The 24,246-nt window shown below is 35.9% G+C and overlaps 1 protein-coding gene across 1 annotated transcript in view; it reads right to left on the bottom strand.

Moving 5' to 3' along the window:
- Positions 1-1,137: 1,137 nt before the first annotated feature.
- Positions 1,138-24,246, bottom strand: part of LOC118841918 (activity dependent neuroprotector homeobox) — a 31,639-nt gene continuing 8,530 nt past the window's right edge. The window contains exons 2-4 of the mRNA XM_036749613.1: positions 10,557-10,669; positions 7,470-7,562; positions 1,138-5,678 (exon numbers count right to left, since the gene is read on the bottom strand). Of these exons, the coding sequence (XP_036605508.1) occupies positions 2,535-5,678; positions 7,470-7,562; positions 10,557-10,664 (3,345 nt within the window). The 5' untranslated portion in view covers positions 10,665-10,669 and the 3' untranslated portion in view covers positions 1,138-2,534. The remainder of the gene's footprint in view (positions 5,679-7,469; positions 7,563-10,556; positions 10,670-24,246) is intronic.

Here is a 24,246-nt window from a genome sequence, read left to right as displayed (position 1 = left end):
GTAAAGTACCACATAAATCTCAGCTTATTAAAGGTAGGAATGCTAACACAAAGCAAGGATGTTTTATTGGCAAAATGCACACTCTTTAGGCCAATATTTCTGGGACTCCAAAAATCTGTGTCCAAATCCACATTTTCAGCCTCATTTAATATTACTTCCTCTCTTTTTAGCCAAACTGGATTATTAGCTATTACCTGAACTCCACATTCCATCTACAGTCTGTATATTTTGCAAAAACCTCTCATACCCAGAATAAGTTCCTTCTTCATTTCACCTCTTAGAATTCCTTTCTTCAACTCAGCTCAGGTGCCACCTCCTCTGTGAAGCTTTCCCTGATCTTCCCTATTGCTCATGCTCTCCCTGCTGAAATCAACTTGTATAGTCTAGGAGAAAGTTCCTTTTTTGGGGAATGTGTGTATGGGGGGAATCTCCAGAACCTAGGCTTGTCTTAAGGTAATCCATGTTTTTTTTTTCATGCGATGTTTTCTCCTCAACCTTTACTATTCCGATGCCTCCACATTGCTTTCTTGAAACCCCTGCCAGCAGAGCACAAGTTTTGGCAAGCCCTACTGAGCTGGAAGAGCTTCCTATGTAGACCAAGTCATGGACTATGCTTGAGAACCAGCTGAGCTACAGCTAAAAGAGGCTCACCAAATTGACAAAAATTTTTGGTTACAGCTAGTGCTGATGACTAAATTACAGAGGGGTTATGATATGCATTGGTGGAGGAAGTATCCAAACTGACAATTATGGATCCTTTAAACACTGTTTTTCCCTAAACTTTAATAGATAAAATATCTACTTTTAGATTGAGATTTTTTTTTTTTTGGATATTGACCAAATAGAAACTGTAAAATCATAGAATGTTACAGTTGGAAACAACCTTCAGCTTCTCCCTTCTTTTAGAGAGATAACAGTGCTGCCCGGGGAGGTAAGGTGACTTGATTTCAGATTACAAGTGAGTTGTGGGGTTGAAATTGTAACCGGGCATGTCTTCCCACTACTACTTGCTGCCTCAACCCAAAATTGTAATTCTAGCTGTCTCAAAGTTATGAAATTCACTTAATAACACTGCTCCTACTTTGTAATGAAAGGAAACATACACCTGAGGGAAGAGAGAACACCACTGAACTAAGATTCTGTCTACAAGTTGAGTTACTCCCAACTTGTGCTCAAACCCTTTTTTATTAGGGACATTTACACAAAGGCAGCCTTGCTGCTTGACAAAAAATGAACTTAAAAACCCAAGGATTTTCATCATAGCAATAAAAGAGTGGTAGAAGGATTTGTAACAGGAATCTGTAAATCTGCAAGATCATCAATATCATCTTCCACAAATGGCAGGCCTTGGTTTTCCACAAGGCGCTGGCAGTTACATATGCTTGTGGTAACTTGGTTCTGTGGCTTCCAATGTCACAAAGTACAAATGTACAAAGCACTGTTATTTGTAATAAAGCCAATGTTTACATTAAGCACAATACAGCAATTTATTTAGATGCTTAAAATGAATACAAAGGGAAATAAAGATCACAAAATTATACATACTACAACAGTGTGTCATATATTAGATGGTATAAATGAATACACCATGTTGGTGCGTAACTAAAGATAAAACTAAATATCCAAAATGCAGCACTCAAGTTTGTTTGCTGCCTCAACACAATACACTTTTATACAGTTCTAAAAGGTGTCAAAATTAGCTGCAAACTTGTTTCTTGCATGTGATTTTAGCTTAAAAGATTTCAGAAAATGGATCTGAAATACCAGTTTGTTGGCTGTAATTTTGAGGATATTCAGAACAAGAAAATTCTATAATACAATAGAGTCCAGATATATTTTTTTTAATGTTGCTGGCCTCTGGTTTGAGATTGTACAAGATTATGTGCAAAAACTAAGTCTGTCAAAAGTTCATACTATAGCAGGTTCAAGCTTTTGCTAGATAAACTAGATACAGCGTTTATTACACAGCAGGGCAACACTAAAAAAGAGAAACAAATCTATGATGGGTACACAAGAACAATATCATAAGCGTCACTTGAATAGGTCTAAAAGACTGTACAAATATACATATTTTAACTATTCAGAATGAATACATGAAAAAAAATCAATTTTCCCCAGAGTCTACTATACACATTGAACTGGTAGCTCATATGTTGGACCTATACTACCATGTGAATAAAGGTAATGGTTTAAAAGGACATACAACTGAACATATACAGAGTGAAATAAATGTTGAGAATGCAGATAAAATAAATTTCTGCTTTTCCTCATGTGCATTCCGGAGCCACCAGCGTATTGGTTTTTCACATTAAGTTACTGTGCTTGCCACAGCAGATACTAAAGCAAGATTAGCCAACAGCATACTCAGAAATAACCACTGGAATAGGAGTGGCCACACATCCACCACTGAAGTCAGTTGACCTAGCACTCAAAAGGCAGTACCAGTTGAATTAAGCTTAGCAGTCATACTGAAATGCAAAGATCTGATAGTTACAGAATACAGCCTACCACCAATGCTTAGGAAATAGGGCAGTTTATGCTTGTTGGCTACTCAGCTCCACACCAGTTAAGCTGTTATGTATTGGTTCTGCAACACCATCAGTCATATTATCAAACTGCTCTCCATCCTCACTGTCAATTGTGCTATTTTGCCACTCCATCTGTGGGTTGGACAAACTCTCCTCATTTTCAGATGCATTTTTCCACTGTGACTGGTCCTTGGACCAAAATTCTTCTACTTTTCCATAGGAACTATTCTTCCATTTCAACTGCTCTTCATCACTTTCTGATGCACCTTTTGTTTCGGCAACTGGTTTACTGCTTCCAGCATCTTCACTCTGGGATGATTCATCAGTCCATGCTCCAGGTTTCATTTCACATGTATTGTCTTCAAAGTCAGACACCTGTTGAGAACCTGGCCCACTTTCACATGGAGAAGCACCATCTTTCCATTCAACAGGATCATCTTGATCAACATCACTATCAGAGGCGTCATGTATTAGTTTTGATGGTTCCTCTGTAGAATGAATATCTCCATATTTTGAATCTTCCTCATCTTTTTGGTCTATCTTATCTTCAGATTCTAAAGTGTCCCCAGTAGTTATTTTGGTAATGCTTTCTTCTGGGTTCTCCACTATGCTATCATTAGGAATTTTATGTTCAACATCAAAAGTTGCACCAAAAGGACTACCACTTCCATTGGATTCTTCATCTAAATTTTCAAAACCATCCGAAGAACTGTCATCTTCCTTCCCAAGGTTCAATTTTTTGTCAACAGTTTTACTAGCATTGACTCTAGAATTCTTTTCATCATGATTTTCAAATAGCCACTCAGCATCAAAATCCATCTCATGTTTAACTTTGTTTAGTTCTTTCATGTTAAAACCCAGTAACACACCAGGTTTGTATTTTTCACAATCTCTGACACATTTCTTCCTTTTATTACTGAAATGAGAAGCAATGTCACTCTTCCATAACCATAAACTGGCAGCCAATTTTTCAATTTCTCTTCTAGTGGGATAGGGCTGCTTGTTGAAATATTTTGTAAGAAATGTTTTTCTTGCTTCATATGAATCATCTTCATGACCCTTGGGGTCTAAAGCTAAGACAACCGGCTCTTCAGGTTTCTCTTCAAAGATGGAGGGTGTATCTACCTCATCATCTAACTTCCTCTTTTTCAGCAAATTAAATTCTATGTTCTCATAAGTACGCTTTACAGGTGCCAGCCCTGGTGACTGATTAAGCCGAGAGGGAGCATTTGTTTTATCCTGGCCATTTTGGGTCTTTCCAACACCTCTGCAGTGAACCAGATGCAGCGTGATTGTTGAGGCTGTCATGTTACTAGTGTACACACCCAGGCAATGGATGCATTTGTAGGTGAGCTTTTTCTCAACCGGATGAACCGTCTGAATAACCTGGTGCCTCTCCCGTAAATGATGTGCAAGTGCATCAGAGATGGGTCCTTTTAGGATTGAAAAGCATAGAGGACAAAGTGTTTTACCTACATCTTTTTTATAGGGTACTGCAGCTTGAGGTGAGCTTTTTATAGGGACATCTGCCTTTTCCTGAACTTTTGGCTGTGGCTTTGGGGGAACTGGGGGATTATTCTGGGCATGATAAGCTACAGATTCAGCTGGGGCATCTCTCAGGTTGTACGTGGTTACAAGTAGATGTATGTTAGTGTGACTACCCTGTTGCAATGTCAAATCAAAGCTTAAAGTGGAATCAGTTTTGGGTCCCATTTCTTCATCAACATGAACCATTCGCATATGAGCAGCCATCTTTTCAACATCATTAAAAGTTGAACGGCAATATGGACAAGAGAGACCATGGATTAACATGTGGTTAAGCAAAGTATCAGTGGGCAAATAGCGATTACAATACAGACATTTACTAGTGAAATTGTGTATTTTCATTATGTAGTTAGCAACTGCAGGCACCTTCTCCGCCTTATGCTCCTTTTCAAAGTGAACACTGTAAACGTTTTCAGGGAATAGCTCATTACAAATTGTACAAATTTTCCACTTTTGTGTTGATGAAGTATTGGTTGCTGCAGAAGGGCCTGTAGCAGCAGCAGCAGCAGCAGCAGCAGCAGGTTTTGAACTGGACTGACCTAATACTCTAGAGGCTGACTGCGACTGAGAGAGAGAGGGTGACTTCAATTGGCTTGATGAAAGAGAAGATGAATTGGCAGACTGTAGCGAGTATCTTGCCGGTGCCTGTGACCTCTGCTCTGAACCAAGACCGTAAGATCTCCCGTTCCCACTCGGCAGTAACTGTTTCATTGATTGAGACTGCTGGGGAATGGAAACGGGTGCATTACCACTTAAACCTAGTCTTACTGACTGACCAACACCGTAACTCTGGGCTACTGATTTGACTCCATAATTATTCTGTTGGAGATGGACATTAGACATCATATTGACTCCTGTAGAATTTAAATTAGGCTTTGGTATAGTGAGTCGATTCACTATCTGCTGTGATGGAAGAGATCGGACATTTCCAGAGGCAAGGGAACCAACTCTTTGTGGGAGTCCCATAGGCTTTTTCTCCTGTGGTTTTGGAGCAATTAGCATCAATGGTTTAGATCTTGGAACCACTACATTGGTATGCCCTATCATTGCTGTCACCTGATAGCCTATACGTTCATGATCTTCAATAACATGTTGTACTAAAGCTTCATAGGATTTCGGCATAAAAAGGCATCGTTTGCAGTGAATACTTCCCTCCTCTCGGGTATTTGAACTTAATGGGACTGCACCATTAAGTGACTTTTCACCTGCCTTTGCTATGTAAGGTGCTGCAACATGCTGAAAATGTTCCCTGTAAATGTGCTTTCTAACTACTTCGTATAGAGGGTCTCGGTAAGTGCACTTCTTACAGTAATAAACAGCTTGCTCTACACTGTCAGCCTGTTTAGGTTTAAGGCTATCATGTTTGTTTTTATCTTTAAAAGTGCTGATGCTGCCACTCGGTGCACTGGCATTTGGAGCATGAAATATTTTAATGTGCGTTTCCAAAGTCTTTTTGTCTGCATTGAAAGTACAGTAGGGACAATTAAGGAGAATTCTATTTTCAAAGTCTTCACTATGAACATTCCGGAAGTGACTTTTGTAGGCCGAAAAGAATTTTGAGGAAAATGGACAAGCACTACAGCAAAAGGGTTTTGTCCGATAGTCCTTAAAGAAAGAAAACAAAAGATTAGGATATGGGAATGCTTGACCAAATGACATTTATGAAACAAAAAGGATGTAGAAGAACACAGTCTAAGGGTTTTCTAGCTTATTCTTCCATCACTTCAATAAAGTCACCGAAAATGCTTTTTGTGCTGGAAGTGTAATTTTATGCACTTAAAAGTATCCTTAAACCACAGGAGCTCATGTTGTCTTCCTGGTTCTGCTTAATTCACCCAGTGGCATTTTAAAGTATTCAGTTATTTATATTCATGCTTTTTCAGTGCAACTGAAAATATTCCTTAAATCAGAATGTGAAAGTTTAAAAGCAAGATTTATAATTAGTTTTCAAATAGTTCCATTTGGTGTTCCATGACATTAAATCAATAAAATTAAAAATTAATCACCTTTATCACTGATATAGTACCATTTTTCAGTAAGTTTGGATGGAAGCAGACTCAAATCTTAACTTTGTTGGTTTCAATCAAACCAGAGGCAAATCAATATGAGAAAAAAATGTTAAAACTTTACAATGAGTTGTGATAAGAAAAAAATAAGAGTGAAATTATCTTCATTTGGTGATACAAGTAGTAGGGTTACAGATTACTGTACAACGAAATTCTATCCCCAAAGTATTTTAGTACAATTAGACAATTACATAAAGATATAAAGAACTGCTCTTTATGACTGCCATTCATAGAAAACTACATCTTCCAAAACTAATAAAAAAAACAAAACACCAACGACCCTCTTTCTTTGGTGGAAAGGCTATTTCAAGATTCATTGCATATTTAAGGGAAAAAAAGTTTGCAGAGTTGGCTTTCCTTCAAATCTTCGTACCTTTCTAAGTAGAAGCACCTACAGAAGAACTAAGGAAGTGACAGCTGCTTGATTCAAACTAAGTAGTTAAATAAAAACTTCCCACAAATTGTGCTGAGTTGTACTAAAGACAACAGTGCTTCAGAATGTATTGAAATTAAACAAGAGTGAACCAAACTTTTAGTATTTTCATTCTTAACACTTGTATAGCTAGCCAGTCCTTTGCTGAAGATGAAAAAACAAAAACAAAAACATATGCTTAGGGAGATTTTCTTTTCTTCAGGAATGCACATACTATTAAGTAATTAGCCCATTTCTCTGCCAAAGCTCAAATCTTCCTCTAATGTCAAAATGTATGATTGAGATAATAAATCATGCCCAGTAGAGGACATACTAAATTGTGTTACAATTCTTTCATATTTTAGTATCCTTAGGTAATTTCTACTCTTGCCTGGATTATTAATATGAAAGATTAAGATAGTTACACTACTATATCTCAAATAAGGAGAGCTTAGTACATATTTACTGTCAATTATGCTCTGAAATAACCAGCAATTCAATAATAAGGAGTTATCACTTTAAATTCCCTCACTGTGTTGTTACTGTCATTCCATTTAGACATCTGCTTCCCTATGTGCTAACACAAGGTAAGAGTCACTGAGTAACGGAAACAAGAAAGGCTTATGTGGCAGAGAAGACTCAAAGATCCCTTTTCAAATTTCAAAGAAAAGCAGGGATAACAAACTACAAATAAAATGGTGGTTACATATTTTGTACCAACAGGGGAAGGTTTTCCTATAAAAACTTTGGAGTTAGAATCCATCAGTGAATGACAAATGCTGTATTTTAGTTTATTAAAAATATACAAATTTTCTGTTCTTCACTGTCTGTATCTGTCTAATGATTAGAATGATGACAAAACCCATTCAATGTTCCTCTCTGACTTGGAAAACAGGAAATACGGTTTTACTTTATTACCTGGTTTTTTGTAAGTGAAGGGTCCCATAATCCTACATCTTCCCATGTAGTGTTTTTCAAATAAAAGTCATTAGGTTCAAACTGTTTAAAATCCTGCAAGAGAGAGACAAAGTGTAAAGAAACAATTGTCAGTAGTATTACTAGTGGCCAGAACCTTATATAGGGCTAACTACTTGTTAAAGGGGATAGGAGAGGCACAAGATGTCCTTGTTTTTCAAGAAGCAAGCACAGTGGAAAAACTACTGTTTGTATGCCTTGGGTAGAACATTCTATGAAATCCCCAAATGGTACACAGTTTCATAAAACATTCTTAAAAAAAATTTTTTTTTACTGATATCTTTTTTTGTGTCACCTTTATTTCTGAACCTTTGTCTCCTCCATCCTAACATGTGAGCAATCCTTTGTGGAAAAGTAAAATGCAGTTCAGTAGCAGAAATCTAAGCACTAACTGAGGCTGATAGTACATGCGATATTCAACACATAGTCCCTTCCTTTGCAAAAAGGGGAGGGAGGTACACTTTAGCAAGCTTGGTGTTAGAATTACAGTGTTCTAACATCTTGTTTTCTCTGTTTACAATGTTGTAGTCATTGTATGCTATTGCTTTTCTGGTTCTGCTTACTTCACTCTGTACAGTATATAAGTGTTCCCATATTCTCCTGAATTTTTGATATCAGTTGCTTCTTATGGCACAGTGATATTCCTTTACATTTATATACCATAACTTGTTTAACTATTCCTCAAACCAATGGTATAATATTCTTTTTCAGCCAGACTTTTCCAAACAAAGTCAGTGAGCTATTCAAGGAAATTGCCAGAAATCTTGTCATAATCAATATATAAATAGAAAGCATTTTTCGTTACAGTTCTTTTATCTGACAGTTTTCTATCATAATTCAGGTCTTACAATTTAGTATATTTCCTTCATGTGCTAAGACCCCAAATTTTAGTTCCATAAATAAAAGGCTCTCCCAAGTCAACATTCTGAAAACAGAAAAAACTACCCACTGAAAATATAAGCAGAAGAATGTTCCTTTAGAGATACAGATTTTCTTTAAAACAGGAGTGTTTTATGGAACTTAAATGTGGCTAACTCTTTGATGAAAGGGGTATGTGTGAAGAAGTATCAGAACGGCTATACTGAACCAACAGAATCCTAGTCTATAGAAGTTTGTTGACAGACAATCAGTATTTCTCTTCATTATCAAAATGGATTCTTAAAAGACTGTCTCTCCAAAATACTTGGATGAAAAATTCCATCTATGTGTGTATATGTATAAAAATATATCTTACTCATTTTTGAACGAACATTTAAGAGCCTATTATATTAAAAGTTTTATATTGCTGTGGGGGATACAAAGGTTTCTTAGAGGTTAAGAGTATAGCATAGAATAAAGTTCCTTAGAGTTTAGAGTATAACATAGAATAAAACTAATCTACAAAGCAATATGTAGTAAGTGTAACAGGAGGTAAAAATAAAATTCGTTATAAGCATTTTGATATTTGCATTCATAATCACTGGACTGACATCGATTCCAGAAACAATTCCATTGATTATGAATATTCTACCTCTTCTACATCCACTTCCCCTCCTCCCAAGGAGGTTTGTCTGGCATTTTGTAGATTTAGAAGATGTATTTCCACATATGGAATATAATAAACATATAACTGCACACTTGAGAAGCATCAGTATCTATTATTTACATGTTATTTATTAACAGGTTTCAGGGAAAAAAATGCTTGTTCCTGCCCTTCCCAATCTACTTCATCACTTCTGATGTTCTTAAAAGTTGTTTTTGAAATAGTGGCCCTTCACTGCTAACTCACCATTAAAATAACGAAACTGTTAAGACTTGCCTACTACTGTGTTGGGTCAAAGGTCCAACAAATGTGGCCAAAGTTTGGCTTCAATTCCTAGGGGAAGGAGGCAACTTACATACAAATTATAATGCTTCTAAACCTTACATATCTAATAGCTTTGGGAACATGTATTAGCTGAAGCTAATGGAGACAGTGACAGCTAAGATCCTACTTATTTCCATGATGTTTGCTTTAGCAGAGATCCAATATCCTGCTTGAAAATCAATTACCCTTATGTTCCAAAGAGGTCAAGACAGAAAGGCCGGACCCATATACACTAACATATTCATAGCAGTACTTTTAAACAGCAAAAACTCCAAACAAGAAACAAGTGGGCACCCATCACTTAAGGAAGGCCTGAACAAATTGTGGTAAAGAATTTAATGGTATATTGTGACGTAAGAAAATATGAATGAGCCAAGCATGATGGAACACATTTGTAATCCCTCCTTCTGGATAGGTGAAGGAGTGGACTTTGAGTTTGCAATGAAGTACATACTGTCAAGGGTTGGTCAATGTGTTTATCTGTTTATTTAATTAACTATATTTCTTTGTTAGGATTTTAGAAAGTGACAGTAATATTTTTAAAAGCACCATAAAACATTTATAAAAATGAACTGCCTTTTATCTTGAGAATGTCAATGTCAAAAAGATCTTACATATACCAAAATACATATAGAATTCTTCATGGTGGTAGCAAAAACTGGAAATAAAGTAAGAGCTCATCAACTGGGAATGGCTGAACAAACTGTAGAATATGAGTTTATTTGCCATAAAAAAATGAAGAAGTCAGAAAAACAAAGATGACTTGTATGAAGCAGTGCTTTCTTTGCTCTGCTGAACCAAGAGACCAATACACAATGATTACACAAAGCATAAATTAAAAAAAAAAAAACAAAACTCTAAAAGTCTGTAGCACTACACTTAACTGCAATAAACAATCTTGGTTTGAGAGAACAGAAGATGATACATTCTTCTTGTGGAGCAGGAGGACTACCACGCTTCATATATTAGATTTAGTTGCTTTATCAGTTAGTTTTGCTTACCTGTTTTCCTTTGTTACAAAGAAAGGTTTAATTCGGGTGGGAGAAAGATTATATTGGGAAATGACTTATTTTTAAAAAAGGCATCAACAATAATAAAGAATTAAATTCCCTACTAGCTGCCAAAATCACTGTTCCAACCATTTGTATTTTAAAATAAAAGGTGGCACAATATGCAATACTTACTTCTATATGTTCTTTACAGTATTCCAAACCAATGTCACTAAGTATTTTTTTCACAGTTTTCCGGGCTTTTCTTAAACTGCCAAGGTTGTTGACAGGAAGTTGGAACATAGTTTCTATTGGGAAAAATTTTTTTTAAAGTTAGTTAAAATGCATACAATTTTCATTACTTGCTGTACCCAATGCCTGATGCTGGAATTATGAACACTACTATGCAGAAACTGGCAAAAAGGTAGGTGTATGTAGGTTTACTTTTCCATCTAGCTTGTTCTCAATAGGGAATTAGAACAAGTATCCCCCAACCTTTCTAGTTTAACAAAGTTTCATTACAGTTTAAAGTGCCTAATCACCACGGGAAAGTGAAAATTTACTGAGGGAAGCACACGTATTTGAACTATAGTGATCATAAATCAGCTCTTTCTAAACCTCAGTCCACCTGCTAATTCTGAAAACAAACAAAAACCCAACTCTGACGAACTCAAAATCAAGAACCAGAGGATCAGCTGTTTTAAGTGAAGTGAGGCATTAGTCTTTGAGGGACAGCATGATTCTTGAGAGGCCTAACTTATTTACTAGACAGTGGCAGACACCAAAGGAAATTAGTTTTTGCTGTCCAGGAAGTCCACTGCATGTTTGTGTATTGCCCCCAAACAGACCTATTTTTGGAAGCTACGAAAAAGTGAAGAAAATGCTTTGTCTTTAAAGGGAGAGGGAGGGGAGAGATGGGAGAAGAGAGGTGACATGCTAGGATATGGAGAACCCAGCACCAAAGCAGATGATTCCAAATGCTAGAGTAACAACCCTCCCTAAAAAGTATTCTTTTAAACTTAAACCTCCAGCCATACTTTAATGTGTAATGTAGCCAATAAATCCAACACTGTAATATAACTTTTTTTTGTTAAAAAGCTCGAACGATTTCATAATATAATTCAAGTCCAAAATAATAAAGAGATTCAGAAACTTGACTCAAATCGACTGAATTTAAAGGGCCTGATAAAGCCCAAACAGAAACCATAGGATTTAGTGTTTTAGAAGAGACCTCAGAGACCATCTAGTCCAAACCCTTTATATCAAAAATGAGGAAGAGGAGACCCAAGCCTGTTAAATGACTTGCCCCAAGGTCACATGGGAGTAAGTGTCAGAGCCAAGATCTGAAACCAGGGTTCTCTGATTCAAAATTCTTTTGACCCTATCATGAAAATTAAACTAAATCTAGACAATATAATTTGATTTAACCACCATTTGAAAAAGATAATATATAAAGTCAAACATGTATAATAACCATTAAGTTATAATATGTTGGGCCTTCTTGACTATTTAGTAAAGTTAACACAATTTCTTTAGTATTAGGCCAACTACGGAAAGAAGACTAAGTCACTCATGTTGCAAACAAATGTTTTTGTAGTCACTGTATGTGAGCTCAGAACCACACTGTAAAGGTATATTTTACTCATTTGTTAAACTTTTGACAAAACTAACCTAAGGTTAAATGGTCTTCCCAAAAAAAAAAATCTTAGCTTGATTTCCAAATAAACTAGTTCTGATACCTTTAAGGCACTCTTGCAGTCAGAGAGGCCTGTGTATGGGACATGCCTGGGAAATATGAAAGTGTGATGGGCTAATTAAAAAGAACATTCATCAATAATCACAGTATGACTGAAATATGAGGGCGAAAAAAGAGCTATTCTATCTTTCATCTCTGCTCAATTCAAAAATTTTCCAGACCAATCAAGTGACCAGGATCTGGGCCATTCTATGTAAATTTCAATTCACCTAAGAAACTGATATTTGCTCAAGAAAGACTGACAGTATTGATTTTCTCTGCCTCATGGAGAAATAGTAAACATTTCCAATATCTATCTTTTTGGCTCTCCTGGAATCAGTACGATAACTGAAACTGACGGTCTAAGAGTAACATTCAAGGAAGCTTTTTAAAACAGCTCATATACTTTCTCTTGTAAACAACACCAAAAATCCTAAGTGTCTACCTAGCTCAACTTAAAATATTTTAAAGCACTCCACATTAACTAGCGCCTAGTATTAAATTCATCAAAACTCAGAATTCTGAAAAACCGAGAAAGGTCTTTTAGAAACTTGGGCTATTGGTCACTATAAATTTGCTTATTTGCAAGCACTGATACATCAACCACAAAGCCTTGTTTCTTTAGTGTCCTCCTTTAGGTTGAGTTAAAGGATGAAGAGAAGCGTCATTTCTTATTGTGAAGTACACAGGGAAAAAAAAGCAACTCATTACCTAGAACCAGTCTGTTTCCACTGCTTCTCTTACTGTAAAATACTTTCTTTTTCCTCTGATGGATCTGATTCTCTTGGTGAAAATAGGACAAAAAGACTGATAGCAAAGGCTAATTAGTGGTGACTTCAGCCATAATTCACAGGCCCTATTATTTCTAGCTTATGGCTCACCAGCCTGGTAAAGTACAAAGATTATACTGCCTTGGAGTCACTGATGTCACTTAGTTTATTGACAATATAGTAAAACAATTGGAATTGTGTTTATGTACAATATTTGTCTGCTAATTAGGTAGCTTTCTAAATATTAATGAACACTAAAGAATGTTCAACTAAAACAGAGGGCAAGAGTAGGAGGAGGAAGAAAGTAGAGATATACTGCAGTGCTTAGCGCTCCTTGTGTCAATACTAATATTATTTCCTGAGTAGAGACTGTGGGTTGACAACCTATGAGGAGTATGAGAAGCAGTGACAGAATCAACATAATTAAACAATCAAAGTTTTGTCTAAGGAGAAATAATAGGAAGACCCTAATTAGTACTTCCCTACCCCAAAGAAGTAGATTGGATTATGTGCAATTTAAAGGAAGACTTCAAGAAAGCTTTCACTTAAGCCCTGTTTATGCAGTGGAGGTTACCTTGGGTTCTTTAATATTGTATTCTGGCACTCTGCTAGCCCTAGCAAGTCCTACCTACCAGTTTTAAATAATTCTAAGATGGACCTGGCTTTCCCTGTGACTCCTGACAATCTGTAGCTAATTATGAAGAGACTCCTCACCAGAAGGGAGGCCATTTGGAGATTGATTCCTTTGGTCAAAACAACTCGTTTAACTAAGGCAAGGAGGGTTGCAATATCCATACTAACGAAACCAAGGATTTCTGAAGTAGTTAAGAACTTAAAGATAACAAAAGTGGGGTAGTCCCCTCCTCTGGACATGCAATGGCCCATTCTACTTACTCCTATGCTCCCCCCAATGCAGCCTCACACCCAAGTGACTTCTTTCCAAGGCAAACTGGTAGAAATGAAGCAGCTTTAGATTTGCATTCAGAAGATCTAGGTTTGACCTGCATTCTGCTCCATAAACAGGCCCTTAACCTTTTGGGGCTTCAGTCTGCTCATCTGTAAAACAATGGGGTTAGACTAGAATCTCGCTGATCTCTATCATCTCTTCCAATTCTAAAATCCTATGACTACGTGAAGAAATGATTATTTAAAAGGCTGCAAAAGCCTGGCATAGAATCCCAACAGGGTGTTTGAGAGCTCAATCCTTCACTTTTGCTCCCAAATGCAAGGGAATAAGGCATGTGTGTACTCCAGGCAAGTTTTCAAAATTATACCCTATTAGCGGCACCAGAGGCCTTTTATTTTAAAGACCTCACAGTAACATGATCTTATACAAAGTCAATACTTTGATATCATGAAGAGAAGAATTTTTTGGCATTCAAATATATTTTTAAAAGTAGAATTACAATATCCCTTACTACCTATACCTAGTTTCTACAGAAGTAACCATGAAAGAAGAGGATAGAACTTTGTTATTAGTGCTAGAAATGAAATAGGTATAGGGATGTGGCTTTGGTCTGCTTTTGAAGAATCTGTACTCTTAAAAAAGCTTTGTTTTAGTATTCACTCAATTTATTTCATCAATATTTATTAAAAGCTGAGGGAAATACAAAGTTTATGGAACATACTCACGAAGCTTAGAGTAAATCCTTGGCCTTTTAGCCTCCTCAGCTACAATTCTCTACAGCAACACTGAGAATGAAACTTTTTCATCATCTGTACTTCAGACACTATCAGCGCTCTTAGATTGCCTAACCCCAACAAATAACAAAATTAAACATCCCAAAACTAAGATCATCTTTATTATATATGAAGGAACGTAGATCTTGGTCAATATCACTACACCTGGATACAAATCAGACTCAACAAAATCATCCAAAAGAAAACTGCCACTTTTTTGAAAAAATGCTTTAGAGGGAAAAAATTAAAAAGCTTTATTTAAATACAACTAACCTTTTTGAAAAGAGGGGTAATCTAATAAACCAAATGATGATTATTGTTCAAATTTAACAGACTGATGTGAAATTCATGCTTAAGAACTGATCCTGTCTCCTCTCTAACAAGTCTTATAGACTAGGAACACACCAATTGTTTAGGGCTAAGGTTAAAAATTAATCTTGATGAGGCTGGCTAACCATTTATTCATAAATCCAGGACACAAATTTTCTGAGAAAGTAATAAATGTCAAATATTTTTATCATTACCACCTGTAGCCTTGCAGTAAAATAAAGATGAACCCAAATCTCTACAAATACAAAGGAAATTTCTTCCTAAGAGTTGGTCCTGCGAGGTAGACAAAGGTAGGGAAAACAAATACCTACTTATACAGGCTGAGAACACTTTAATCCATCTTCCAGGATTCCAAGTTACTTTCAGAAAGTGAATATTTTGATTTTTATGAAGTAGAAAGCCTAACCATTCCTTTCCCTAAATCTCCTCTAGCTATTGCTTAATCTTCATCTAGGAATAAGGAAGGATACCACATCAACAAGGTGCAAACTTTACTTAAGCTAACACAACATTAGCTTTCAAGTCTAATTACAACCATTTAAGAAACGATAACTTTGCCAATTGTCCCATCTCATCACAGACAGTGAGAAAGGAAGCAGGTTGTGTCCAGCTGTCATTCTAGCAACACTAATCACAACTAAGCTAATGGATGTTTTGACTTTGAAAAGGAAGGGAAACTCTTACACACCCTTCAAGCAAACTATGCCAGCTTAGCACCCCAATGAAAGATCTGAAGGTCCCTGAACAGAATAAGGTACTTTTGCTTATCTGTATTATTCCTGTAGCAAAGCAGTTCGATTATGACAACTACCTCCCGATAGCATCTCACTTTCCCCATTTTTAGGGATTAATGAAAAAGAGAAACCGAATACCCAGCAAGGACCAATTTAATTGGAGAAGTAGCCGGATGAAGACCCGCGTTTAAGTTCTCTAACTCACTACATATTAGCTCCAGAGTCTTGGGCGAGTACCCTTATTCCTAACTCTGGTTTTTTCAATTGTAAAATGGGGAGAATGACAATTGTACCTACTGAAGTAGTAGTGAAAAAAGTGCTATAAGTTGTGAAGAACTATAGAAACATTTTTGTTTCAGTGAAAATAAAGACCTATTTGTTCCTCGCTATTATCATTCTTCCTAGTTTTTACCATACACAGAAGCCCTTTCCAAAAAAGAAAAAAAGTTAAGGTTTCTTACCTGTATTTGAAAAAGCTATCAAGAATCTCAAACACAGAGAAAAATTTCAGACAGGGATCATCAATCCTGTTCAGAGTGAAGCCTGAATGTGGCATTTTGCTATATAAAATCTTCAGCTATTTTTTTTAACATAGTTTTGATATTTTGCACAAGGTATGAATTTAAAAGGCTATATAAAATATTGAAGTTGGTGCTTGTTCTAAATTTTATTTCCACTGACCAGAAGTCTATTACTCATTTGCCCAGGACTAAAAATATAGAAAGCAGAATATTGAAATCATACCAGAACACAAAAAATTTCATGAAAACAAAACAAAACGGAAATGAAGATAAATACTTGTTTAGTTCTTCTTCCCAGTAATACTAAGCTATTAGCCTAAGAAGTTAATAATGAACACTTCCAACAAGCAAGTCTACTGAAACATTAGACCCTGGTACATGCACATACACATCTAAAGAAATTGAAAAGCTCCCTTATTGTTGCAGTCCTATTTAAAAAAAAATGCCTGCCTGTGTTTCTCTAGGAAGTGCATAAAAGACTCATACAATCAGAATAAAGCTACACCCTGACTTTGGTTGATTAAAAGCTAACCAACAGATGACTATCAATAGGTCAATAAATAATGGTGATAAATGGCACACCATCTTCTGAGCTGAACAACTTCTGCTTCTGAAAAGTCTAACAATAATGCCCATTTGCTCACTGCATCCCTGACTCTTGCTCCTAAAGAACTGAAGAGACTATTTTTGGTGTTAGTGGCAAAAAGTAAGATCAAATAACTAAACTGATGGAAACCAGTTAACCCTTCCTCTAAATTTTTTTCTGTCACAAAGAAGAAAGGAGAAAGAAAGAAAACAAGTAATTCCCACTGGTTCAACTTTTATCTGAAGTATCTGAAACTCCACAATTTCCCAGAGCACAGAACACTCAAGGCATCATTAAGAGAACATTTCTATGGGCTGACAATCCTAAAGGAAGCTGAAAGGAATGACACCACTTTGAGGATCATGACCTTGAATGGTTTACTAAAACTATCTGGATAAAACCATCTCTCTGAGTAACTTTCAGATTTTGGAATGTGCTATAAATTACAATGATACCCTAAGCTAAAGTTTGCTATGTTATATTCAGAATTTTCCTGGAAGGACAAGGCATTTTAGGAATAAGACTCTCACAAACAGGTGAGTACCTCAATAACACACAACTGTAAAATTCTGTTTGTAGGTTTTCCAGTATCTTGGTGCAATCATTTAAGATTCCTTAACGATCAAGACTCATTAGAGAAAAAGGAAATACCCTCCTAGTTTTAGTGTTCTGTTTCACAGGGTTGTCATGGGGATCAATAGCTTAACAAATTCGAAATGCTATGCAGACCCTAAGGTGCCAAATAAACACTGGCCATTTTGATGTTGTTCTAGTTATTGTTCTATCTGTCCCATGGCAAGATAATTAACACTTCATATGTACTAACTCGAACTGCTCACAACTCTCAAGAAAGGGTACGCATTTTAAAAAATAACTTCAATTTGATTCAACAAACATTTAAGGGACTGCTATGTGTGGAAAGCACTGGGCTAGGTTCTGGAGAAATAAGAGAGACCCTCCCTCCAAGTTCCTACCCTCAAATAACTAACATTCTACTTTTTCCTCTAATTCTTTTTGAGAAACTGATTCCATTTGCATGTCTGAAATTCTCAGTTAAGTTTCTCAGGTTGTGAATCCATCCTCTTCATAGGATTTTACTATGTCAATAAATCTGAATAAAATCTATTTTTAAATGTTTGTGGATTTAAAAACGCATTGTATAAAATCTATATTCTAGCAATTCTTGATTGAATAGTTGTAGCAAGATACTACATCCGAATTGGGACCAATCAATTCTTAATTATTCTTGCTCAATATAACAAAACACACACCCATGAACATGAGCTTTTCATTGTCCTACATGCCGGGGCAGTTGATCTCTCAAGTGTCAGATGCTTTTAAAAGAAAAAAAAGGGCCATTTTCCATCTCACTCCATACTTCCAACTTTTCTTCTCACATTATCCTCTACAATCCTGGGACAGTGATGCTTAAGAGTCATAAGGGAACTACAGTATAGTGCTAAGAAAGTCAAGCTCTCATTAGAACTGATAAGGAGTATTAAACATTTAATACAGGAACACACAGGGTTGACTAGAATTAAGTTGTGAAATACTCAAAAAAGACCTCATGTAAGCCCAAAGATAGTATATTATCTATGGCTGTACATCAATCAAAACCAATAAAAGATACACTTCTATATTTTACAACAATTACAGCTTAAGGTCAGTCATAGTTAATATATTACTCTGCTAACGACAAAGACAGAATAGGAAAGAGACAAGGATTAAATCAATTTCTAGAATTTTCTTCCATATGCTTAGCATTACTGGAACATGTCTTAGTACTCTCCCAATTTGATCACTTTTAACAATCCAATAAATTTAATAAAGCTTCAAGTATAAAACTACCTTTAATTTCAGAGGAAAAAAATTATCTTCAAGTGAAATATTAATTGTTAAATTCTTTATAATTAAATTTAGACGTTCAGATATTAAAAAGATGTATATCAAAATTATGTCAGGCAAAAGCAGAGTGACTTTTAGCTAAAATGCATGTTACTCAACTGTTTCTCTCCTCAGTCAACAGTAAGGTCATGACCTTTGTTTCTGTTACTTTGCTATTATCATATTTAGTTGGGCTAAAAGGAAATCAATAGCACATCAGCTGCAGAGACAGTCGTAGAGGTAATCAAACTATCATCAGGTCCAGAAAATTCTCTTTAAATTAAGGGTACAAGCCTTCTGATACCAGCAGAAGACATATCTGTGAAACCAACGTGCCTTTAGAAGAGACCCAATATTAGGGATCCACCCCACAATTTGATGCTTCAGTTTACCATATGGAAAAAATAGTATACATTTTAATCTATCAAGCAACTATACTTAAGCACCTACTATAGGCTAGATGCTGGAGATAAATGGAACAGTCCCTGCCTTCAAAGAACTTTGCAGCTAGAAGAGACCTGGGAGATTATCTAGTCCAACCTCCTCATTTCACAGATAAAGAGATAGAGGCTTCTACTGCTGTGCTGCTAGTTACTGATGGTGCTACTACTTAACTCAGGTATTTAAATTTCTAGTCAGTGTTCTTTATACTACTTATTCTGGTCAAGCTAGGTTCTCTTATGTACCATGGCACATGAACAAAGACAGGATGGGTAACATCTTACATGTCTGAGAATCCCATCCAGACAGTGGTAAGGAACTGAAATAAAAACTTGCCTTTGAGAACTTTGCATTTCAAGAGTTAATGCCACCACTGAAGCCAGTGGCCATGGAGGGTCATGTTTGATGCAAACAGGGGCCCTGAGCTTTAGTTGTTATTGTATATTCTCATATCCTTAGATTGGTATGGTCATTAGAAACATAAAACCAAAGTCATTTACACACACACACACACACACACAAAATGGTTGTTTTAAAAGGAGACTTCTATGTGGCTCCAGCAACCACTCAGGCCTTCTCTCAAATATTATGGCAATAGTACTAAACAATGCATTCTAGCAGAAGTACCTAGGTTGTTTGGTAATCTTTCTGATAGGAGCTTACCTCAAATTAATTTCATAGAAACTGCATTGTCCAGTTCAAATGGTAATTTCAACATTTTTCCAAACCATGAGTAAAGTTATACCCTGAATGACAACTGGCTCTTCTCACCTCCCAATTCTCTGTAATACCTTAAACAGAATCTACTTTAAAAAAATTGACTCCAAGTGTTTCATCCCTTTTTGGGGAGGGTAATATGTGGAGAGAGTTAGCTCACTGGTATGAAATTAGGGAGAGGGCTATACAATCCTCAGAATTTTGAATGACAGTATTCCTCTAACAAAGACAAGATAATCAACTTATGTGTTTACTCATACAGACTGTGGCTCTTTCTGTAAACCTATGAAATTTCACATTTTTAACAAAATCAATGAGAAGGAAAAAAAACCTATCTAGTATACAGACTGATGTATGTTTTTAAAAAAATATTTAAGTGCTCAATGATAAATCATCAAAATAGGTGCATTAAAAGAGACATTCAGGTAGTTCTACAACTACTTAGGTTCAATTCAAGTTGAGTTCTTTATATCTTAAGGTACTTCATGTGTGAGTTTTACTCTTTAAAAAAAATAGTCGTAATTCAGGATTTAAGCTACTAAAAATTCCCTCACCATTATCAGTTATTTTTACTTTCACATTGGGCAGCTCAATCTACGTAGAACACTGACATCAGATCAGCAGCAGAAACACCAAAGACAGAGTAAGATTAGGATGGGAGACTAAGCAATCAATGAATCTAATTTCTATCCTGGAAGGCTCCTGTCTACTGAGATACCATAAACTGATACGATCTGAGCCAAGCAACAACAAAGGGTAATAATAGTTCAGGTACCTGTGCTTTGAAAGCAGAAACACAGTTTGGTATTTAAAAAAAAAATGATGCCAACACTAACATCTCTGTACCATTAAGCTGATCTTTTCATTTTAGCATCACAGGTGAATGAACCACTCCCACTGATGTAAATGAGGGACTGTGAGTTACTTTAAGTTTTCCAGACCATTAGAATACCATTAAGTAAGCAATTGCTCCAGCGTATTAATGGTACCCTGGTGACTTGAAAATTGTAAGGAACTTCCAAAAGTGCTTAGCACAGCTTCCTTGCTGGTATGGATGGGGCCAAGTTGAAATCCTGTAAAATGGATCTGAAGGAGAGCAACAGATCATGATAGGACAGTCACAGACCCTTTGATCAATCTTCATTAAAAATACATTTATGTACTTTAATAAAGAAGCAATATGGTACAAAAGAAAATATGCTGGACTGAAATCAGAGGACATGGGTTCAAATCCTGGCCTTTTCACTTACTACCCTGTGTGATTTAGGCAAGTCATTTTGCTTTTTTTGGACCTTAGTTTCTTCATTTGTAAGACGATGGGTGTTGAATAGATGCTAAGGTATCCAGCTCTAGATGTCAGAACAGAACCTTCCTGTATAGCGTCATATCAATTTATACAAGGACAGAATTACAAAAAGATGGTTTAAGAAAAAATTGCCTTTAACTTCAAGATAACATGATAATGGAAACATAACCCTTTACAATACTGACAAAGTTCAGCTTCCATCGATTCTTTGTTTAAATTCTTTCCTGTTTAAGAGTCTATAATGTAAGGTCAGTAACATTTAGTACGTGAAACTGGTATGTTTTGATTAATGTTTAGTATTAGTTTGAAGGGCTTTCAAACACAAGCCAAGAAAAAAGAAACTAAATTTCACATTACTACAGGAGCTGGGAGGTACATCAAAGTTATCTAGTTCAACTTGTACCCAAGTAGAAATCCACTCTACAACAACCTGTGTGACCTTGCCAAAGTTCCTTAAGTTCAGCCTCTTCATCTGTAAAATGAAAGGGCTGGACTAGATGAACTCTAAGGTCCCTTCTAGGTTTAAACAGTTTTTTAAAACCAGTTTAGCTAGAAAAGATATAATAAAATCGAAATTATACTCAGATTATAAATGGACATTCTAATTTAAACACTTTGTAATTTATATAAGTTATATAAACTTTCCTATGATCTATGCATTAGAGATACTAGTCAACACCCTCCGTCTTGAATTTATCAAAAATTTTTTATCCTTTTACTTCAGATAAAACAGCCAATACAATTGCAGTCAATGAAATCTGGAAACTGGCATTCTCAACAGTAAATGAGCATTTGTATCTAGCTCACCAAGTCATTCCAAATTACATTTACACTGTTAATTAGGTCAATTGAGAGAATTGATTTTTTTAGTAACTTAAAATTATAGGCAAAGGAGTCAGTTTATAAAAAAAAGAATAGACCTGCAAATATGCATGACACACCTGAAGTTTGTCAGTGATCAGCCAGTTAACAGGCTGTATAATATATTTTAGGGTTTTGTTTTTTTTTTTAAGTCTAAGTCTGGTGTCAAATTCTCAAGTCAGGCAGGATCCAGATTAAAACATAATTGAAACATTTAATGAAACAAAAGTGCAAGAGAACATACTTGGGAATAAATATGATGATGATGATGCAAGAAATAGAAGTCATCAATAAAAACTTATTAAAATATAACATAGATAATGTTAACTTGTGATTTTCTAAGTCAATATTCAACCTGCAGGGATCTTTTTCTATTTGAATTTGATACCACTGATCTAACGACTGTTTTCAAGTGATACTTAATATACCAAATGGGTGTTTTTAAAAAGCCAAAAATCAGCCCCCCAAACCAGGTAAGAAAATGTAAAATCATTTCACCAAGATTAAATACTTTTTGATCTATTAATAGATTGTAGTAGGGGGTATCAGCAACGTTAGAGGGTAAGAACAGATAATAATACAGATCCTGGTTACTGAGTAACCTTAAAGATACACATAATTTTAACAAGTTGCCACCGTCAAAGGCTACCTTCCTTTTGCAAATGGAGGAACCTTTTTGGGAACTACCGGTAGAAAAAGTAACCGAAGTGCCTTATTATAGTCATTCATTCATTCTACAACTGTTGGAATGATTACTTAGTACAAGCACAGTAGTGTCCTAAAGCTTCAGGTTGAACACTCAGTTATACATGATAAAGCGTTGTAGGATATAAAGTCTTTGCCATCAAGGAATGATAAGATATGTATATAAATATCTCCAATACCTGACATAAATACCTTTTGTTGGGGAATAATGGGAGATAAAACTGGAAAAGTAGTTTGAAGCCAGATTGTGAGGGCCTTGAATGCCAGGATGTTTGGACTTAATTCAGAAAGCAACAGGAAAACACTGGAATTCTTTTTTTTTGTAAAGGGAAGCAACACAGCAATGAAAGTGTTTTAGGAAGATTAATTTCATGGCTATGTGTAGGATGGATTAAGAGGAGAGAATCTGGGGGAAGGGAGACCAGTTAGGAGGTTGTTATAAAAATCTGAATTGAGGTTAACAATAATAGAAATGCATAGAACCAGGATGGATACAAAGCACCCAAGCTGATAACCAATCTTTTATTCAACCTGTCAGTAATACTGTTAGGGTCAATGTGGAATTGGCTTTGACCTCTACACCACTCCTGTTTAGAGAACAATAAAAGCAACCCACGAATAACTAGTAAGTAAAACTTAATTCAAACTTGCAAAGAGGGAGGATAAATTTATCAAGGCTTATTTTCTTCTACTTTAGAGTCAGTTATTGGTATAATCACTATAAAAACAATGAATTATTTCCCAGCACCGAATTACCTACTGAAAAGCCTACAAACCACATACTGGATACAGTCATACTGCAATGTCACCATTCCTGAAAGGCAGTAAAGTCCTGGTTGTCACAGCAACAACTCTTCATCTACACAGCATACTGTGTGTATGTACATACGTGCATACAGACACAGAATGTGGTGTTTTTATACATTAATACTTTAAACACACATGTAATCTATCCAAAATACAGTTAGCACAATCAGTTTCAAATTGCTCAATGGCCCTCTACAAGGTTAACTATGGTGTTATGCTATATTTGTAAATGCATAAAATGCATTTGGGATATTTGCTGTGTAGAGGCAGCATTACAGAGTAGAAAGAGCAATAGATTTGGAGTCTGGACCTGGATATGAAGCCTGGTTTTGCTACTTACCACCTGTGTGAATCATGGCAAGATACAACCTTTTTAGGCTTCAATTGGGGTTGGGGGTGTTTTCTAGATTATTTCTGAGGCCCCATTCCAACTCTACATCCTGGAATTTCCATTTGAATTGCAGGGATGTCAAATATACCCTTACTTTGAAGGAGCTACTTGGATTTAAATATAACTGCTGCCTACAACTGTAAGCTATTAATATTTTTTTAAAATTTAGCCTACTATCTTGGCTACAAAGAATTTCAGAAATACATCTAACTAACCTTATCAAGTTACAATGCACTAATGAATATTTGAAGAAAGGGATAATTTCCTAAGTGACTGTTTTTAATACGTGGAATTCTCAATATTGACAGAAAGGTAAAAATTCAGGGAAATCACTAACCTGTGGGCAAGGGAATGATGTGCCATGGACACCACCATTAGCACTTTACCCTATCGTGTAGATAATAAAGAATATGACCA

Source organism: Trichosurus vulpecula, chromosome 3 (genome assembly GCF_011100635.1).
Source record: "Trichosurus vulpecula isolate mTriVul1 chromosome 3, mTriVul1.pri, whole genome shotgun sequence".
NCBI classification, from domain to species: Eukaryota; Metazoa; Chordata; class Mammalia; order Diprotodontia; family Phalangeridae; genus Trichosurus; species Trichosurus vulpecula.
The sequence above is the reverse complement of the archived record's forward strand: the minus strand, read 5'-3'. Positions and strand labels throughout refer to the sequence as shown.